At 34.7% G+C, this 16,316-nt stretch overlaps 1 protein-coding gene across 2 annotated transcripts in view; it reads left to right on the top strand.

The window, feature by feature from the left end:
• ANGPT1 (angiopoietin 1) overlaps positions 1-16,316 on the top strand; it is a 228,041-nt gene that overhangs the window by 171,595 nt on the left and 40,130 nt on the right. For both annotated transcript variants that reach the window (XM_081266564.1, XM_081266563.1), the window contains exons 5-6: positions 1,228-1,355; positions 9,860-9,961. In XM_081266564.1, the coding sequence (XP_081122690.1) occupies positions 1,228-1,355; positions 9,860-9,961 (230 nt within the window). The remainder of the gene's footprint in view (positions 1-1,227; positions 1,356-9,859; positions 9,962-16,316) is intronic.

Here is a 16,316-nt window from a genome sequence, read left to right as displayed (position 1 = left end):
TATCCCCACATCTGTAATCCCAGGTACTCAGGAGACTGAGGCAGGAAGATCACAAGTTTGAGGCAAATCTGTGCAACTTAGTAAGACCCTGTTTCAAAATAAATTAAAAAGAGGGTTGGGAATGTAGCTCAGTGGTACAAGCTTGTCTAGCAAGCTGACTAAATTTCCTGTCTTCACTTGACTTTTAGGTGATTATTTCCCCTTTAAAACTTTATTTCAAAGTCTTATTCATTCTATCAATCAAATATCATTAACCTGATAATTTAGCTTCAGGGCATTAAATAAAATACAAAGTGCTGTTATATTTTCTTTCAAGGTAGTTAAATTGGATCATAAACTCTTTTCTACTTCCCAAATCTAATTATTTTGAGAGTTACTTTGGGTTTTGGTTTTTGTAAAATTTATAGGAATTTATCACTATAAAGCCACAAAAGAAAGGTGCTACCTTCTTTTAATGTTTTAAACTGCCATGCTACATTTTGATGCATGAATTTTTCTTCATCTCTTCCATCTCCAAAAAATGTTTTGGCATCTTTCTGAACTTTCCCAGGACTGGGCATATAGCTCAGTGATATAACATATGCCTAACAAGTGTGAGTCTCTGGGTTTGGTCCATAGAATCACACACACACACAAAAAAAAAAATGAATAAAATTTTCCTATGAAATGTAGATAAGAATGTTTTAGAAATTTTGCAGGAAACATTGACATAAATTGCTACCAGTTAGAGGTATTTTGGAAAAGATATAAAGAAAAACCAAAATTAAGAAATTAAGTAAAAAAATTATATATATATATATATATATATATATATATATATATATAGAGAGAGAGAGAGAGAGAGAGAGAGAGAGAATTGTTTTAATATTTATTTTTTAGTTTTCAGTGGACACAACATCTTTATTTTATTTTTATGTGGTGCTGAGAATCGAACCCAGAGCCCCGCGCATGCCAGGCAAGCGCATTACCACTTGAGCCACATCCCCATCCCAAGTAAAATATAAATATGCAGTTAGAAATTGACTTGTAACTTTTTTTCCCATTTTTAAATTTTGTAAATCACCTGTAAAAATCTGATATTGTCTTTATGTTTGGTTTTCGGTAAATGCAATATTGATCTTTATGTTGAGAGAATGAAGTCATGTTTAGCTACTCTTGAAGTCCATGTGGGTGTTAAAGGTACTGATATTCTTATTCATATATTGCAATCTTTTTTTTTTTTTGCAGTTTTGCTAAAAGGAGGAAAAAGAGAAGAAGAAAAACCATTTAGAGACTGTGCAGATGTATATCAAGCTGGTTTTAATAAAAGTGGAATCTACACTATTTATATTAATAATATGCCAGAACCCAAAAAGGTAAAACCAGAAGTGTTTGTTTATGGGATGTAAAGCAGATCCTAGTTGAATTGCTGGATGATAATCAGATTGATTTGTGAGCCTGTTAAATGGAAAAACAAAAAGTGTGTGTGTGTGAGCTAATTTCTCCCAGAGATAACTTTGTTTCCCAGGCCCATGGGGGACAAAACCCTATTGTACAGATGTATTGTAAACCTTGTATTGTTTATTCCTTTTTCACATTAGCATCCCTTTATTCATTGTTATTCATGGGATGTCTCATTGCTCAGAAATGTTTGTCTTGCACAGATCAAATTTTGAAGTCACACCTACCTTGAGTGCATGAGGAATAGCAGCCATATTCCAAAGCCCTGAGAACTTACAGGATTCCCATCCTCCATGAGGGGTGTGGGGGAGCAGGGTATATAGCAGGGTACAAGCTATTTACAGATTACTGCTCCTTTTAAAGTGGGAGAATTGTACCCCATCTCAACTCATAATTTTGAAAGGCTTTGCTTTTCATATTTACATAAAAGAGCAGGTTGGAGAACAGATTTCTCCTTATGTTGAACAAGCCCCAAAGTAAACATTAAAGTAAGCAAGCACTATCTTCCTGCTGTCACCTCTCTTTTCTGTACCACCCCTGTTATTGTTTTATTAAAATATCCATGCCTTCATTCAGTACTATTAAGTGGGTGCCATTTATTTGTCAGTCACTATCCAAAGACATCAGTTTGGAATAAACAGTTTCCAGCGTAGTAATGATAAGAGATATTTACACAGATAGCTATAAAAAACTGTGGGAGAGTTGTGATGCAGATGGTTTTTCTGAAGCAGGGCATATGGGGAGCATTGTGGTGAGGCAGCCAAATAAAGTGGGATTAGAGGTGAGAGCAGAGCTCTCAATGTGTAAAAGCTTTAGCTAGACACCCAAGGTCCAAAGCAGATTGCCTGCTCTTGTAGCACAGACAAACTTTCCTCCCCTCTAAATTACCTGTCACAAGTCTTCTTTCTTCTGGGTACTGTGCAAATGTTTCTGGAAGGCCTTCCTTGATTCCCCAAGCAGACTTGCAGGACTTTCTCACTACAAGTTCTATGAGGCAGGGACTGTGTCTTTTTATTTTTGATTTTCTGGAAACTAGCATGGTTTCTGCTCATAGTAAGTCCTCAATAAGTATGTGCCAGGATGAATGAATGAATGCTGATGATAATGTCAACACTTTTCTGTAGTATACAGTAAGCAAATCTAATTTTGTCTTTCTGATAATTGGTTTCCTTTGATAAGCAAAATACGTGAATCTTTGAGACTAGTTTGCCAGATGTCGTGTCGTTGCTGAGACAGAGTCTGATTGATAATTCAGGTCAAACTCTGTTTCTCTTTTTACCGCTATTATCTCTCTCCAGATTCCCAAAGTTCTAGTACATTAGGTTGGCTCAAATTTTTTTTTCCTTTTTTCTGGGACAACATTTTCTTTCCAAAAGTGACCTTTGAGGGTTTTTCTACAAGTGGGAAAAGGATGGGTGTGAATAAGTACAGGAGGCAGGAAAGGTGGCAGGCACAGTTCCACATATTGCCCCCTCAGTTACCTACCGGACAAGTTTTGTTTCACCTGTTCTGTGCAAGATTTCATTTTTCTCAAATGCTCAGTGTTTAAAAAAAAACTGTGAACATAAAATGGTAAGTCTGAGAGTGAGGAGACTAGAATAAGAAGGAAAGTTTGGGTATACTAAGGTCATACCTATGCTTGAAATCACAAACACACACACACACAACATACACATAACATATAGGAAAGTGTTTAAGAAACTGTCTTAGAGTAGGAGAGGGAAGCAAAAATGAATATACTCTGATTTATCTACAGTACTGCCTTAAATCTTGAAGAACCCCTAATTTATTATCAGTTGCACTGGAGCTTATAGCTTGAAATAAAAACAAAAATGGCATTTACTAAAAATATTAAGTGACTCTCCTTTTAGATTCCTGAAGATCCTGTGGTATGTATAAAAACAGAAACAGAATTTTCAGGCTTTTCAGATTGAGAACTTTCAGACTTCTAGAATTTTTCACTACATCACCAGTAATACCAGGTGGCTCTTGCAGATGGAGAGAAGCAATTTAATTCATAAAATTCAGTTCATATGTAAGCATAGCTCAACTCTAGTTCAAAATATTTTGAGATGCAAACAATTCACAGACTATATGCAGAGCCACTGCTCTTGTTAGGAGAGGAAATATTCTTTTCTAACCCACAATCTAGGAGAATTTCCATATTTATAAAATATAAGGCTTAGGATCCACTTTACTGGTTCAGTGGCTGGCTTCTAGGTTGTTTACACTGAGACAGCATGATTTAAACTTATGCTTCCCCCAAATAGTGTATTTTACATAAAATGGAGCTTCAGAATTGTTCTTGGATAAATAAAATATTTGAGAAATCTATTTATTTACACGGGGGAACAAACCCAGTGCTCCTTGCATGGTAGAGATGTTTTCTACCACCCAGCCCCTAAATTTGGAAAAAAAAAAAAAGGTAAAACATTAAATACACAATGTCAAGGAACTTTTGGATGAAATTTCTGAGTTGTGAGCTTATGAAAAAATCGTAACTTGAGCAAGTTCACAGGAATATCAGAGTATATCCCTGAGAGGCAAATTTTAGCACTGCAGAAACTGCTCTAAAAATGGCTTCTCAAAGGAAAGAAGTTCTTACATGACTTGGTCAGGACTATCAGTAGGTTTAGTTATGATTGGGTTTGTTTTTATTGGAAATAAAACAAATGGTAGTGGAGTGTGACAAGAACAGGGGTGACTGAGCTGGGGGGAGAGAGACTCTGAACTTAGGTGTTTCCTTTCTTACTTTATTCCTTCCCCTTTATGATCATGGATTCTCTCACAAGCGGTAATACTGCTCTATTGTTCAGACTGATGTAACTATATTTATTTTTAATAAGTAGCACATTTTGACTTAAATCCCTTATTATGATCACTTAGTGTGACCCTGGTAAGAACACATATTGTATGAATTTCCTCAAAGAAATTCAGAAGCTGGTTAATGCATTGGTTCAAATGCACAGACATTAACGGCTTGCCAGCTCCTGATCTGACTGCTTTTCTTTCATTTGCGCTCACTCATTTATTCTTTTCAAAAATCATATGAAGTGAATATCCCCATTACATCTATTTTAGACAAATAGTTTGCCCAAATGACATAGTTGGTAAATGTTGAAAACTGGCTTTGAAACAAAGGACTCCATATTGCACCATCTTAACTAAAGGCTTAAGCAGGATGATTATGATGACTGAAGTTGCACAATTTATAATTTTGAACATGAACTTACTTCCAAGTGACATAGGCAAGGGTTTATTATTAGAAAGTGAGTAAATTGATTCATGTTCTTAGTATAATCTACCTCACTCCCCACTATCCTGTAATTTTACTTTCTACTTCTAGCTGATATAAAATCAAGGATGTTTTCTTAAACATGTAAAAATCACTAAAAGAAAACCTTGTTTTTTTGGACTTTTACCCTTCTTAATAGACTGGGCATTATAGATAAAAAGTTTGGTGCTACACTTGGATATGCTTAGCAATAGTTTTGATCATTTTAATGCCTTCAAAATTTCAAGAAATTTAAAACAAGCCTATAAAAATAACCCCAAATACATATACTATGGAATATGAACTAATCAATAAAATTGAGCTATTTTAGACAATTGATAAGATCTTTTAAAATAAGTTATTCATCTTTTAAGCAGAATTGTTAGATTTTGTTTTGCCTGACTTTGTTCCGTGCTAAAACAGAAATGTTTGCAAAAGTTTGAAAAATGTTGTCTTTTCAAATGTCATGTGGTTTCCTAGGGTGATTTAATTTTTCAAGAAGATAGAAAATTTACTTCTTTCTTTTTTGCTTTGATAGTATTAATGGCTTGGGGTTATTTCCTTCTCTGAATTCCCTTCAATGCATGGTACTAGGAAACAGGATTTTCTCTTTCATTTCATAATTTTCTAAACCCAAATGCCCCTATAGCCATCTTAGTTTCATCCAAAAAAATAAACCATTAAATCATAACTCTTATTGTAAAATATTAAAAATTTGCTCTGAACTCATAATTCCCCTAATTCTTGGAAAAGGACTATAACAAACGTGTTAAGACTTTTTGATTTAAGGTTATGGAAAAATAATTAATGTCCACAAAGCTAATCATTCCAACTTGTATGAAACATAAAAGCATAAAAAGTATGTGAATCAAATTTCCCCTTTTTGTTTGGGTTTAGACCTCTGTATTATGTTAAAAGGTGTTTAATGCTTGAGAGCTTTGACCTTGCCTGGGATAGGAGCCAGTTCAATATTTTCTTGGATAAAAATAAGCCCAAGTCATATGATCAATACATGCAACAGGCATAGTAAATGTAGTGGGCCTTGTCCACAGGAAGAACCGCCAGATAGCACTGACCACAGAGTGTTGGCAAGTGAACTTTTCAGGTCCTTTCATGTTTCAAATCTTTCTGAAACTGATATTCTATTTTCTGGAACTTCTTTCAACTGTTAGGCATAGGATTTTAATTTTTCTTGTGACTATTGAAAAAATAACTGCTTTTTTTAAAAGAGTGAATCCAACTTCTTAAAGACTGAAAAGCACCATGATCAAAGATTAGTGATGCCAATACTATTAACTAGAAGCCAGTGAATATAATTGTAGGGAAATTTTATTGAACTTCTGCATATTTTGAATTTTCTACATTCCATATTATTCATAGCAAGTTAATAATATGAATCATATGCAATGTTCTATATAATAACTATAATATAATATATTAAATATTATATACACAGTGATATTATATAATATAAATACGTTATCTGTAAAATGCATGTAAGAGCTGGGTGCTATGGGTGTACACCTGTGATCCCAGTAGTTTAGGAGGCTGAGGCAGGTGGATCTTGAGTTCAAAGCCAGTATCAGCAATTTAACAAAGCCCTAAGAAACTTGGGGAGACCCTGTCTCTAAATAAAAAAATATTTAAAAGGGCTGGAAAAGTGGCTCAGTGGAAAAGTGCTGGATTCAATCTCCAGTACCAAATAAATAAATAAATTAAAATGCATGTAAGAGATAAGAACAATGGCAATGCCTATTGCTTGCCAAACAATACTCTAAAAACTCTATGCATATTGGCTCATTTAATCCTCACAAAAGATGTAAGAGAGCAGAGGTGGGAATCTGAATCCACACAATCCAGCACTCAAGTCTGTGCCCCTGAGCAATGTGTCATTCAGCTCTCTTATACCCAAATTCAACAAATGGAGACTGTTCGACTGTTATCATTGCTGCTATGGAGAATTGATAAGAATTGTGACACATATGTCAAATCCCTTAACCTTTCAGAATCTTAGCTTCCAAACCTGTAATCTGCCTGGGTAATTTCTACCTCCCCATGAAGCTCTGTCTCTCTCTGGGTCTCTAAGATGCAATCTCAGCACTTCTTAACATTTCCAAGTAGCTGGGTACCTTCTTAAAAGGGAAGTTGTCTTTTCTAAAAATTTGTGAGTGATTGTAAAACAAAGCCATAAAATTTTGATAACACTTAACAACCATTTAAAACTACACATCATAGTTTTTTTCTATAAATACTCTTTTCTTCTGACAGAAAGAAGAAGGGTGAGGGAAAGAAAGGAAGGAAGGAAGGAAGGAGAAAATTTGGGTTTACCAATGAGAGTAGGGTAAAAATTAATTGAGAAATGAGTGAAATTTGTTTTCCTTAGCAAAATGTGCCCTTGACATATTCCTTTTCCTTTGTTCTGATTTAAATGTCATCAGGAAAGTTTCACCTGCTGAACCACCTATGCCCCCTTTTAAGCTGTGCCATCTGATTTTATGCTCATAGCAGTCCTGCAATCTCTCAGATCAAGATCACTAATGGCTTCTTCATTTCAAATTTACATGTATATTTTCTTAATCTTTAGTAATCTTGATTTCTTTCAAATATTTGATTATCATATCCCATACTCAGCATTTATACCCAGTTTTGTTTGCATCAAGTTTTCTTATTTTATTTTTTAAATATTTTTTAGTTGTAGATGGACACAATATCTTTATTTTTATTTATTTATTTTTATGTGGTGCTGAGGATCACATGTGCAAGGCAAGTGCTCTACCACTGAGCTACAACCCCAGCCCTCTTATTTTATATTTATTATATAAATAAATAGAGATATCTCTATTTATTTAGCAAATATTCTTTGAATACCCACCTTTGGCTAGGCAATACTATAGGCCCTGGGAATAGCAGCAAATGACACCGAATACCTACCCATCTCTAGGTTACTGATATATTTTATCTCCACCAGTTATTCACCAAAGTCCACTCATAGACCCCAATCCCTCCCCCCACACATCTCCATGTATAATGTATTAAATATTATATACACAGTATATATTACATAATGTAAATACATATTATCTGTAAAATACAATCCTTTTTGTTTGAGCTCTTTAAATTTTGTATCTATTTTCATGTGACCAACTGCTGATTTTAAGTACATTACTCTCAATAATTTTGAATTAGATAAACATAGGCTTCAAATCCTATATTCAATTCAAATCTTGGACTCAGTACTAATGCTTAAGTATAATCATTGGTAAGTTTCTGAAATACTCTCACTTTTTTCATGAGTAGAATGGAAATGATAACCATACCTTCTTCATAGAGTTGTTGTGAGATTAATGCATATAAAGTGCTTAAGTTACCTGGCACTTAACAAAAACACCATTGTTAATGACTTCTTTTTATATCCTTATTCTCGGCAAAATTTTATCCTTTGTCTTATCTCCAGATGTTTCAGTAGAACATCTCTAACTTGTCAATTAACGCTTCTTTTTGGATAGCTACCTAAAACACTAAATATCCCAAATCATCATCATTTTCTTCTCTCACATGTTAGTTCTTTTTATAAATCTCTCATTTAGATCATTGTCACTATTATTCTTTAGGTCACTGGAGTTAAAAGTTATGGATTTCAGTGTCTCTTAATCCTATAGGATCAGTCACTATTACAACTTTGCAGTGTTTTGAGTTGATGAGACATTTTTTTATTCATCATAATATCCTCAGTTGTAATGTCAAACCAATGCCCAAAAACACTTGCTGAGTGAAAAAGTAAGTGAATGAATAAATTAGAATTAAGGAAGATGAGAAACTAATTAGAGGTTAAGGACAAAGAGCAGATGGAGAAAGGTCAGTAGCGGTAATGCTGGGAAAGGGAGGGCAATTTAAAATTTATAATCTTGGAGGTGAATCAGTTCTGAGGAATGACATACAGGGTCAGTGGCTGTTGTCAAATTAGAGGGGAGCCCTCAGGAGAGGCGGTTGTCCTGTTTCATATGTTCACATAGGCACGTGTGTCTCCGTTCCTTTCACTCTGAGGAAGTACAAGAGTAGTTTGCCCTTTGAATGACAGTTGTTTCCATTGCTTTCATACCCTTTGGCCATTTGTGCTCCAAATGTAATGCCACAGGGAAAACATTGAGGTTTTTCCTTTAATGAGAGCTTAGTCCTGTGTCTCCACCGCCTGACTGCTGTGGCTGCATCATATCCACACTGTCAGCCAACCTTCAAAATGCTTTAATATTCAGTTGCTGCAGAATGGTGTTCCCCATAGCCCAGCCCTTGAATAATCAACTGCCACATCCAGGCTACAACAATTCCAGTGATTGCTCTCCAAAGATCATCCCATCACAGATACGTTTCCTTTCTAGAGTGGACTCTGGGGAAAATGAATCAGTTGTCTAAATAAATGCTATTACATTTAGAATAATTGAAATAAGCCTAAGTCTTTGAAAGATTTGGATAACTTTTCCACATGGGAAAGAAATGCTTGTCACAGTCGGAAGGAATATAGTATGTCATGTTCTCCTCTTATTGTTCATGACTAAAACTTAAGCAAATAATGTGTTCTCCATGTGCTGAGGACCAAATTTTGCCCCTCATGTAGTATTTAGCCATCAGGAATAATTATCATAATACGTAAATATCTAGCAGTTATGAAATGAATAGTGAAATATATATATATATATATATATATAAACTTTTTAAAAATTATATTACCCAAACCTTTAATCTTATATTACCAATACTAAAATATTGAAAAAATGTGAGTTATGCTTTAAACATAAAATGGCCTAGTTTTAGAAACTTTAGTAGCATTTTTAAAATTTAAACTTATACAAGTGCCTATTTCCATTTAAGATGTTGATTTTTAATTTTTATACTCTGAGACTGAATTTTCAGCTAGCTGATCTAAATTGTTACAAGGAATTGATGCATCATTGATACAATTTGATCAGAAGTAACTCAAATATGAATTATGGGAAGAAATAATCAATATGTCTGAATTAATATTTTTCCCAATGTAGTTCTTTTTCTTGCAGGTCTTTAGACCTATTTTTATTTTGAAATATGTCAGATACATCCTTCTTTAAAATAAACATATTTCCCCCCTGCCTTTCTTTTCCCTTCATCTTCCAGGTATTTTGCAACATGGATGTGAACGGGGGAGGTTGGACTGTCATACAGCATCGTGAAGATGGAAGTCTAGATTTCCAAAGAGGCTGGAAAGAATATAAAATGGTAAGATGGGAGAATTTACGGTGCTGTTTGATGTTTTTTCACAAAGTTATCTTCATCAGGTTATATGATGAACCTTTGCATTTTTAGATGCTTTCAAGTTAATTTAAGAATAAAAATGATGCTTACATTAAGGACATTATTTTCATTAGACACAAAACACTCATAAATCATTTTGAGTAAATGATTTCCATGTGTGCATCAGAAAGAGAAATATATTACTACAATTATTTCATGAACTGCTGTGGATTGTCTGGATCCATTCCTATTTGAATGAGGGTAGGGGAAGCCAGAACTCAGATCAGGCAGGATGCGTGTCCTGCCAGGCAGGTGATAGTAATGGCCTCACTCAGGGCTGGCAAGGTGTTGCTGCTGTTGAATGAGTTCCTCCATGAGAGCTTTCATGTGGCTCCTCTGGACTTCTCTGAGTACCCAGGGTTATCAGGCCCTTCCTGTCACAGTTGGCATCCCCATGAACAGGAGATAATTTTAGTCTCTTTTTAAAAATTTTTAAAATATTTTAATTTGTTATATATGACAACAGAATGCATTACAATTCATATTACACATATAGAGCACAATTTTTCATAGAAATGGCACAGAGACATCTCCACTGCTTTCTATTGGTCAAAGTTGATCTTGGGCCCAGACCAGATTCAAGATGAGAGGAGAACACAAAGGTAAGAAAGGAAAGACTTTGTTCATTGGTGTCTCTAAAATAAGAGCAGACATACCATTGTCCTCTCAATAGTCATTGCCAACATTCTTGTAGCTGATGTTTTCAATCCTTAGTATGTGTTAGTCTTATCTAATTTTTATATCAAACTGATTACTTAATACTATCCCTATTTTAAGAGGAACCAGATTAGAGAGACCAACTTTTTCAAGGTAATAGCAGATGATTTAATTAATCTATAATCCAATAATCTCATATTCAGTGCCTAAAATATAGACTATTAAAACCTGATGACAGAATGTCAAATCACAGTAAAAGAAAAGGATTTCCTTAATTGGTGAATTCTCATTATTTTATATGTAACATTTATGAATAACTTTGTTTTGAACTCTTGACAAATTTTTCTCTCTGAAGATGAAAAAAAAAATGTGATGGAAGTTCTATACTAGAAAAGTTCCATCTCACTACCTTGTAGACAGTGTCAAACCTGTGGTTGGTTGAAATTATAGTTCACCAATTAGTAGTTTCATAGTTGGTTTAATATCACCGAACAAAGGGGTTTTAGTTCATGAATGGTGCTCTCTAGGGCTGTCACTTTATCTAGAAGATTTTTATGAAATACTCAGCTAAACTCTTAGCATGCAGTTTAATTAACAATTTGGAGGGACATGAAGTTGAAATCCAGTGTCTTTAATGAACCATAGACTCAAAATAGAAAGGTAGGCTGAGACCAACAAGACAGAATTCCACGGAGAGACTGGTGTGACTCAAAGTTTTTTGAATTGTGGGCTGCTGAAAAACCAAGATTAGTGTACTTACTCTACATTAGTAGCAGGTTTTAGGGCACAAAAATTGCAGAATTTACTTTAAGATGTTTTCAATTCTGGAGGTTTTTAACCAAGTGGACAATCTTAAGAATTATAATCAATATGTGAAGAATCTGGAAATCATGTATGGAGCAAGTGAATGATTTGGATTGTTTAACCTGAAGAAATATTTGAAAAGAATTAGGCGTAGTCCTGTCTGATAGCTACCTAATTAACTAACTGGATGGAAGCATGTAGTACCAGAGCCTCCTACACAAAATGTGGACTGGGGACCAGCAGCATTAGCATCATCTGGGAGCTTAGAGAAACACAGGACATAAAGCTCTACCCCAAAATTACTGAACTAAACTCCACATTTCTACAATAATTTAAGGGGAGTTCTATAATGAATGGGTAATATAACAGAAAAGCAAAATTTGACTAAGTAAAAGCAAAACTCTCTAGTGCTAAATTCTAACAATAAATGGACTTTCTACTCAGGGACAAGTCCCCTCCCTCATCAGTGTAAGCACCCAAGTAGGAGATAGATCCTCGTTTTTCAGTATGGTTATGGAGAATAGGAATGGTAGTCAGGTTAGATTCTAAAACCTCTTTCTGTTTACATGATTCTATGAACACTCGGGAGGAATTACCTAAGTTCTAAAAGCGGACTTGAAATATGTCTGTATTAGTAGGTTTATTCTTTACCCTACTATTTCTAAGTGGGTTGAGTTTAGGAAAATATCATACACATGCATTAGCTTTCTCATTCATTAAAATGGGACAATAATTATACATTTGGAGCCTTTCAGGGATGCTGTGGAGATTAGTAATCATATTAGTAAAGCACTTGGGCACACTGAATTTTTAGTAAACACTAGTTACTATTATTATTATTATTCAAAATTAAAACATCAGAGTCTGCAAAACATTTATTAATTTTGCCCAAAGTATTATTTTGCTAACTACTTTAACTCATGATAATTTTCACCACTAAAATGGGATGTGAAGAAGTTATCTTAGAAGTCAAACAACTGATATAGGATCAAGCAAATCTGAAATGCATTATTATTAAAATGAATGATAATGGAAAATGAACATAAAGTTGTCATCATTGTGATTTTCCAAAATGGTGAATTATTAGCTGTAAACATCTGCTGCCTTGGCAAGCCAGGCACATTAAGTAAGAGATACTGACTTGTTAAATATGGAATCGATTCATGTCTTGTAAGTATTTACCAAACAAATGAATCTACTTTTAAGCAATTCTTTTTTGTTATTGGAACAAGACTGGGATTATTCTTTAATCATAGTTTTTATTCAGTTTGTCCTTATCCCTTTTCTGAATATGAAAGATTATTATGCTTTATTCAAACTTGAAATATTTATCACCTCAATGTCAATTCTTCATGGTCAGGAAATGTAATCAGCTCCAAAATTGTAAAACATTCTGGCAAAAATGAATCTGAAGACTTTTTTAAAAAATAAAATAATTCATCTTATGTCACAAGTTGGTAATATTCATCAAAACACATGGTAAAAAGTGTTTCATCTATTTTCTTCAGAGCCTTTTTTTTTAAAACCTAAAGACAAAATAACACGATTCTACCACGAATGGATATGGTCTCCTTAATGTCAATTCTTGTCAATCACACCTATTTCTATTCCTTGCATCAAAGTCAAGTGAACCTGCAGTCCACTTCTTCAGCTTGGGGTGCGCATCCTTGGGGGAAAACAAAGACTTCCTGGCATGCACTCCCTCCTCTTTAGTCTTCCCCCTGTACTGTGTGTGTGCCAGGAGGCTACACTTCCTTGCACACTGAGTATAGCCATAACATTTCATCCCGCCCTTTCTGCCTTACTTCTCTCCTTCCCTTCTATCTGTGGGTTGTCTCTTGCCCCACAAGGTTTGTGGAATTGTGTGTTACAGTTATCAACCCATGAAATTACAAATATGTATTAAATATATTGCTATTTTTAAACCTCTCTCAGCATAAGAGGTTTGCAATTTATTTGGTTCTGGGCATTGGCTTTAATCCTACAAAAAAGTCTTTTACCTGAGTTTTGTTTTCACTTAACTGTTTTTTAGAAGGAGATGCACCAGATCTGGTTTATGGATTTGTAAAGATGTTTGCTAAGGGAGAAGTCAGGAATGGGCTTTTATTGGAGACATTTAGGGACTGATATTAGCTCCTTCAAGTCACAAGGGCACCATTTAGCAGCCTCCAGTAATAACACTTACAGCAATGCTTTTGCATATAAAGCCCGCTGAAGCTTGGAACCCCAAATAGTACCCTAAGTGACCTGACTTTATAGTAAGCAGTGGCTAATGCCCTGGAGACAAACTTGCTTTGTATTCAAACCCTCCCCTGCCCCCCAACAAAGCTTCCTTTGACACAAACATTTAATTCTGAGAATCATACCTTCTGGGAGTTCTTTATTTCTGGAAAGAAAATAAACACACATTTTTAACCGCATTTTAAACATCTTCAAAATAAAAAGAGAAAAATGCTCAAGAATTTAAAAATTATGAAATAAACAGTTCTTCTGCTCTTTCTTGAGCTGGAAGTCTCAGCAATTAGTGTAGATGCTTTTAAATGACTCTAATTGTGTATTACTGCACCTTTGGAAAGCCACTTTTCAGGCCTATTTTCTTTAATCATTTATATGAAAAAAGTTGAAACTCATAGGACTTATACCCATTATGATAAATTAAGAGTTCTTATCATTGCATTCACCAGGAGTGTATATCAGAAATAGTTGTGGAGCTCTTTAAAAACAGAGGTGATTTAGTTTCCCCATGGAGATTTGGATTTGGTATGTCTGAGGTGGGCTTATTGAAACCGTGTCTGGTTTCAATTTTGTTTCTTCTATAAAAAGTCAACACTTCCTGTGATCATTATGAGACAAAACAAATAAAGTATCAGAGACAATAATTTTATTAACTTGGAAAAAGCACAAGCCAAAATTGAACATTTCTGCAGGTTTTGGCAAAAACTAATGAATGTTGATCTTTCACCTACATGATTTTTTTTTAAATAAAATGTGCCTCTTAAGGCCATTTTAAAGTAAGTATTATTATTTTTTTTGTTAAATTCTAGTATATTTTGCCCTTTTATTAAACTCCCAGAGGAGAAATGAAATTGATCAGCAATGGATCTGAATTGTGTTATCAGAATCTTTTATATGATTGTAACTGACACAACTACACATACTAGCTTCATGAAACTACATGACATAGCATCCTTCGATTTTACTCAAGAAAAAGAAGAAAATCTATTTTTATAACTAACATTTATTTATTTGCTGCTATTTTTAACATCAGCACAATATTTTGTAAAGCTTCAGTTTTTATTTTTATGAATGTTGCAGGATATTTGAGCTGAAATACGAACCTGTGCAATAGTGTATAAACCTGTACTTTGAGTTGTGCATCAGTGATTTCAGTAATTTAGGCATGGATTTGTTTTTTTTGTTTGTTTGTTTCAGACAATCCTGCAAATATAACCAAAACTTGCTTCCTGATATGGAGGAATTTTATGCCTGCCCTACTCTGATAATTTTGTCTGATTAGTATAATCTAATTTGCATCTGAATAGTTATTCCACCTATATTTATATGGTTCTCCACCTTGGTTCATAGCAGACTCACCCGTGAAACCTTTTAAATATCCAAATCCCCAAGCCCACCTCAGACATACTAAATTCAATTTCCATGGAGAAACTAAGTCATCTCTATTTTTCAAAAGCTCCACAGCTCACTCTTTGTTCCTTCCTCCTTCCCTCCCTCCTTTCCTTCCTTCCCTCCTTCTTTCCTTCCTTTCTTCCTTCCTCTCTCTTTCTCGCTCTCTCTCTCTTTCAATTTAACCCAGTGGCACTTTGCCCGTGAGTTCCACCCCCAGCCCTTTTTATTTGTTGTTTTGTGACAGGGTCTTGCTTAGTTGTAGAGGCTGGCCTCCAACTTGCCTCAGCCCCCTTGAGCATCTGGAATTTCAGGAGTGTGCCACCAACCCTGGCTACTCCACAGCTTTTTAAGATATGTGCCTTTAGTTGAAAGCAACTATCAGAACTAGTCATTTATTAGCACAAGTATAAGACCTTAAAATGGCCTGTTTTGTAGATTTTAAAACATGTGGAACATGGAGAAAGAGCAATTAAAACAATAGGACCAAGGGAGAGTTGAAGGGGAAAGGTCCTCTTTTAGAATTGAGAAGCAAAATTGAGGTGGTCTATACTTTCCTGTGTGCCAGTTTAACCCCAGTTATAGTCAGTGGTCTTTTTACTTTTTCATTTGGTAATTAATTTCTTGGATTAAAATTACAGTATTTTTTGTATACACAAATAAACAACAATACATTAGTCTCCAGTGTCTATAAAAGCCTTTTAAATAATTATCTCAATATTCTCCTTGTGAATTTTCAGCAAAGACAAGACCCTGGAATCTTTTGTTCTCTTACATGAAATAGAAAGAAACCTGCTTACTCTCAAAGAGCACATAATGTCTTGGAAGAAAGGCAACCAAACAAAATGACTAAGTCTTGTGATATGTCTTCTAACTATAACAACAGCAACACCTAGACTTTTGTTATGTGGTTTTCCTGTATCAGCACTCAGTCAGGTGCCATAGGCATATTGCATTCTTACAGTGTTGTACATGGAATGCTCTAGATTCCTGTTTTGCAGATAAGAAAACTGAGGCTCCGAAGTAAAGCAGAAAATCCCTTAGTAAATATGTCTCAGAGAAAGGCTTTGAATTCGAGGAGAGATAGGAAATGGAGGTTATTTAATTTAAACCAAGCCTTTGTTCCTACACATCAGATCGGCCGTTGTGCCTGATAAACTATCCAATAGACAGCTTAGTAATGTGGGAACCCATT

Source organism: Spermophilus citellus, assembly GCF_964194105.1.
Source record: "Spermophilus citellus genome assembly, chromosome: 14".
NCBI lineage: Eukaryota > Metazoa > Chordata > Mammalia > Rodentia > Sciuridae > Spermophilus > Spermophilus citellus.
Note: the sequence above shows the minus strand (reverse complement) of the source record. Positions and strands in the feature narration are given on the sequence as shown.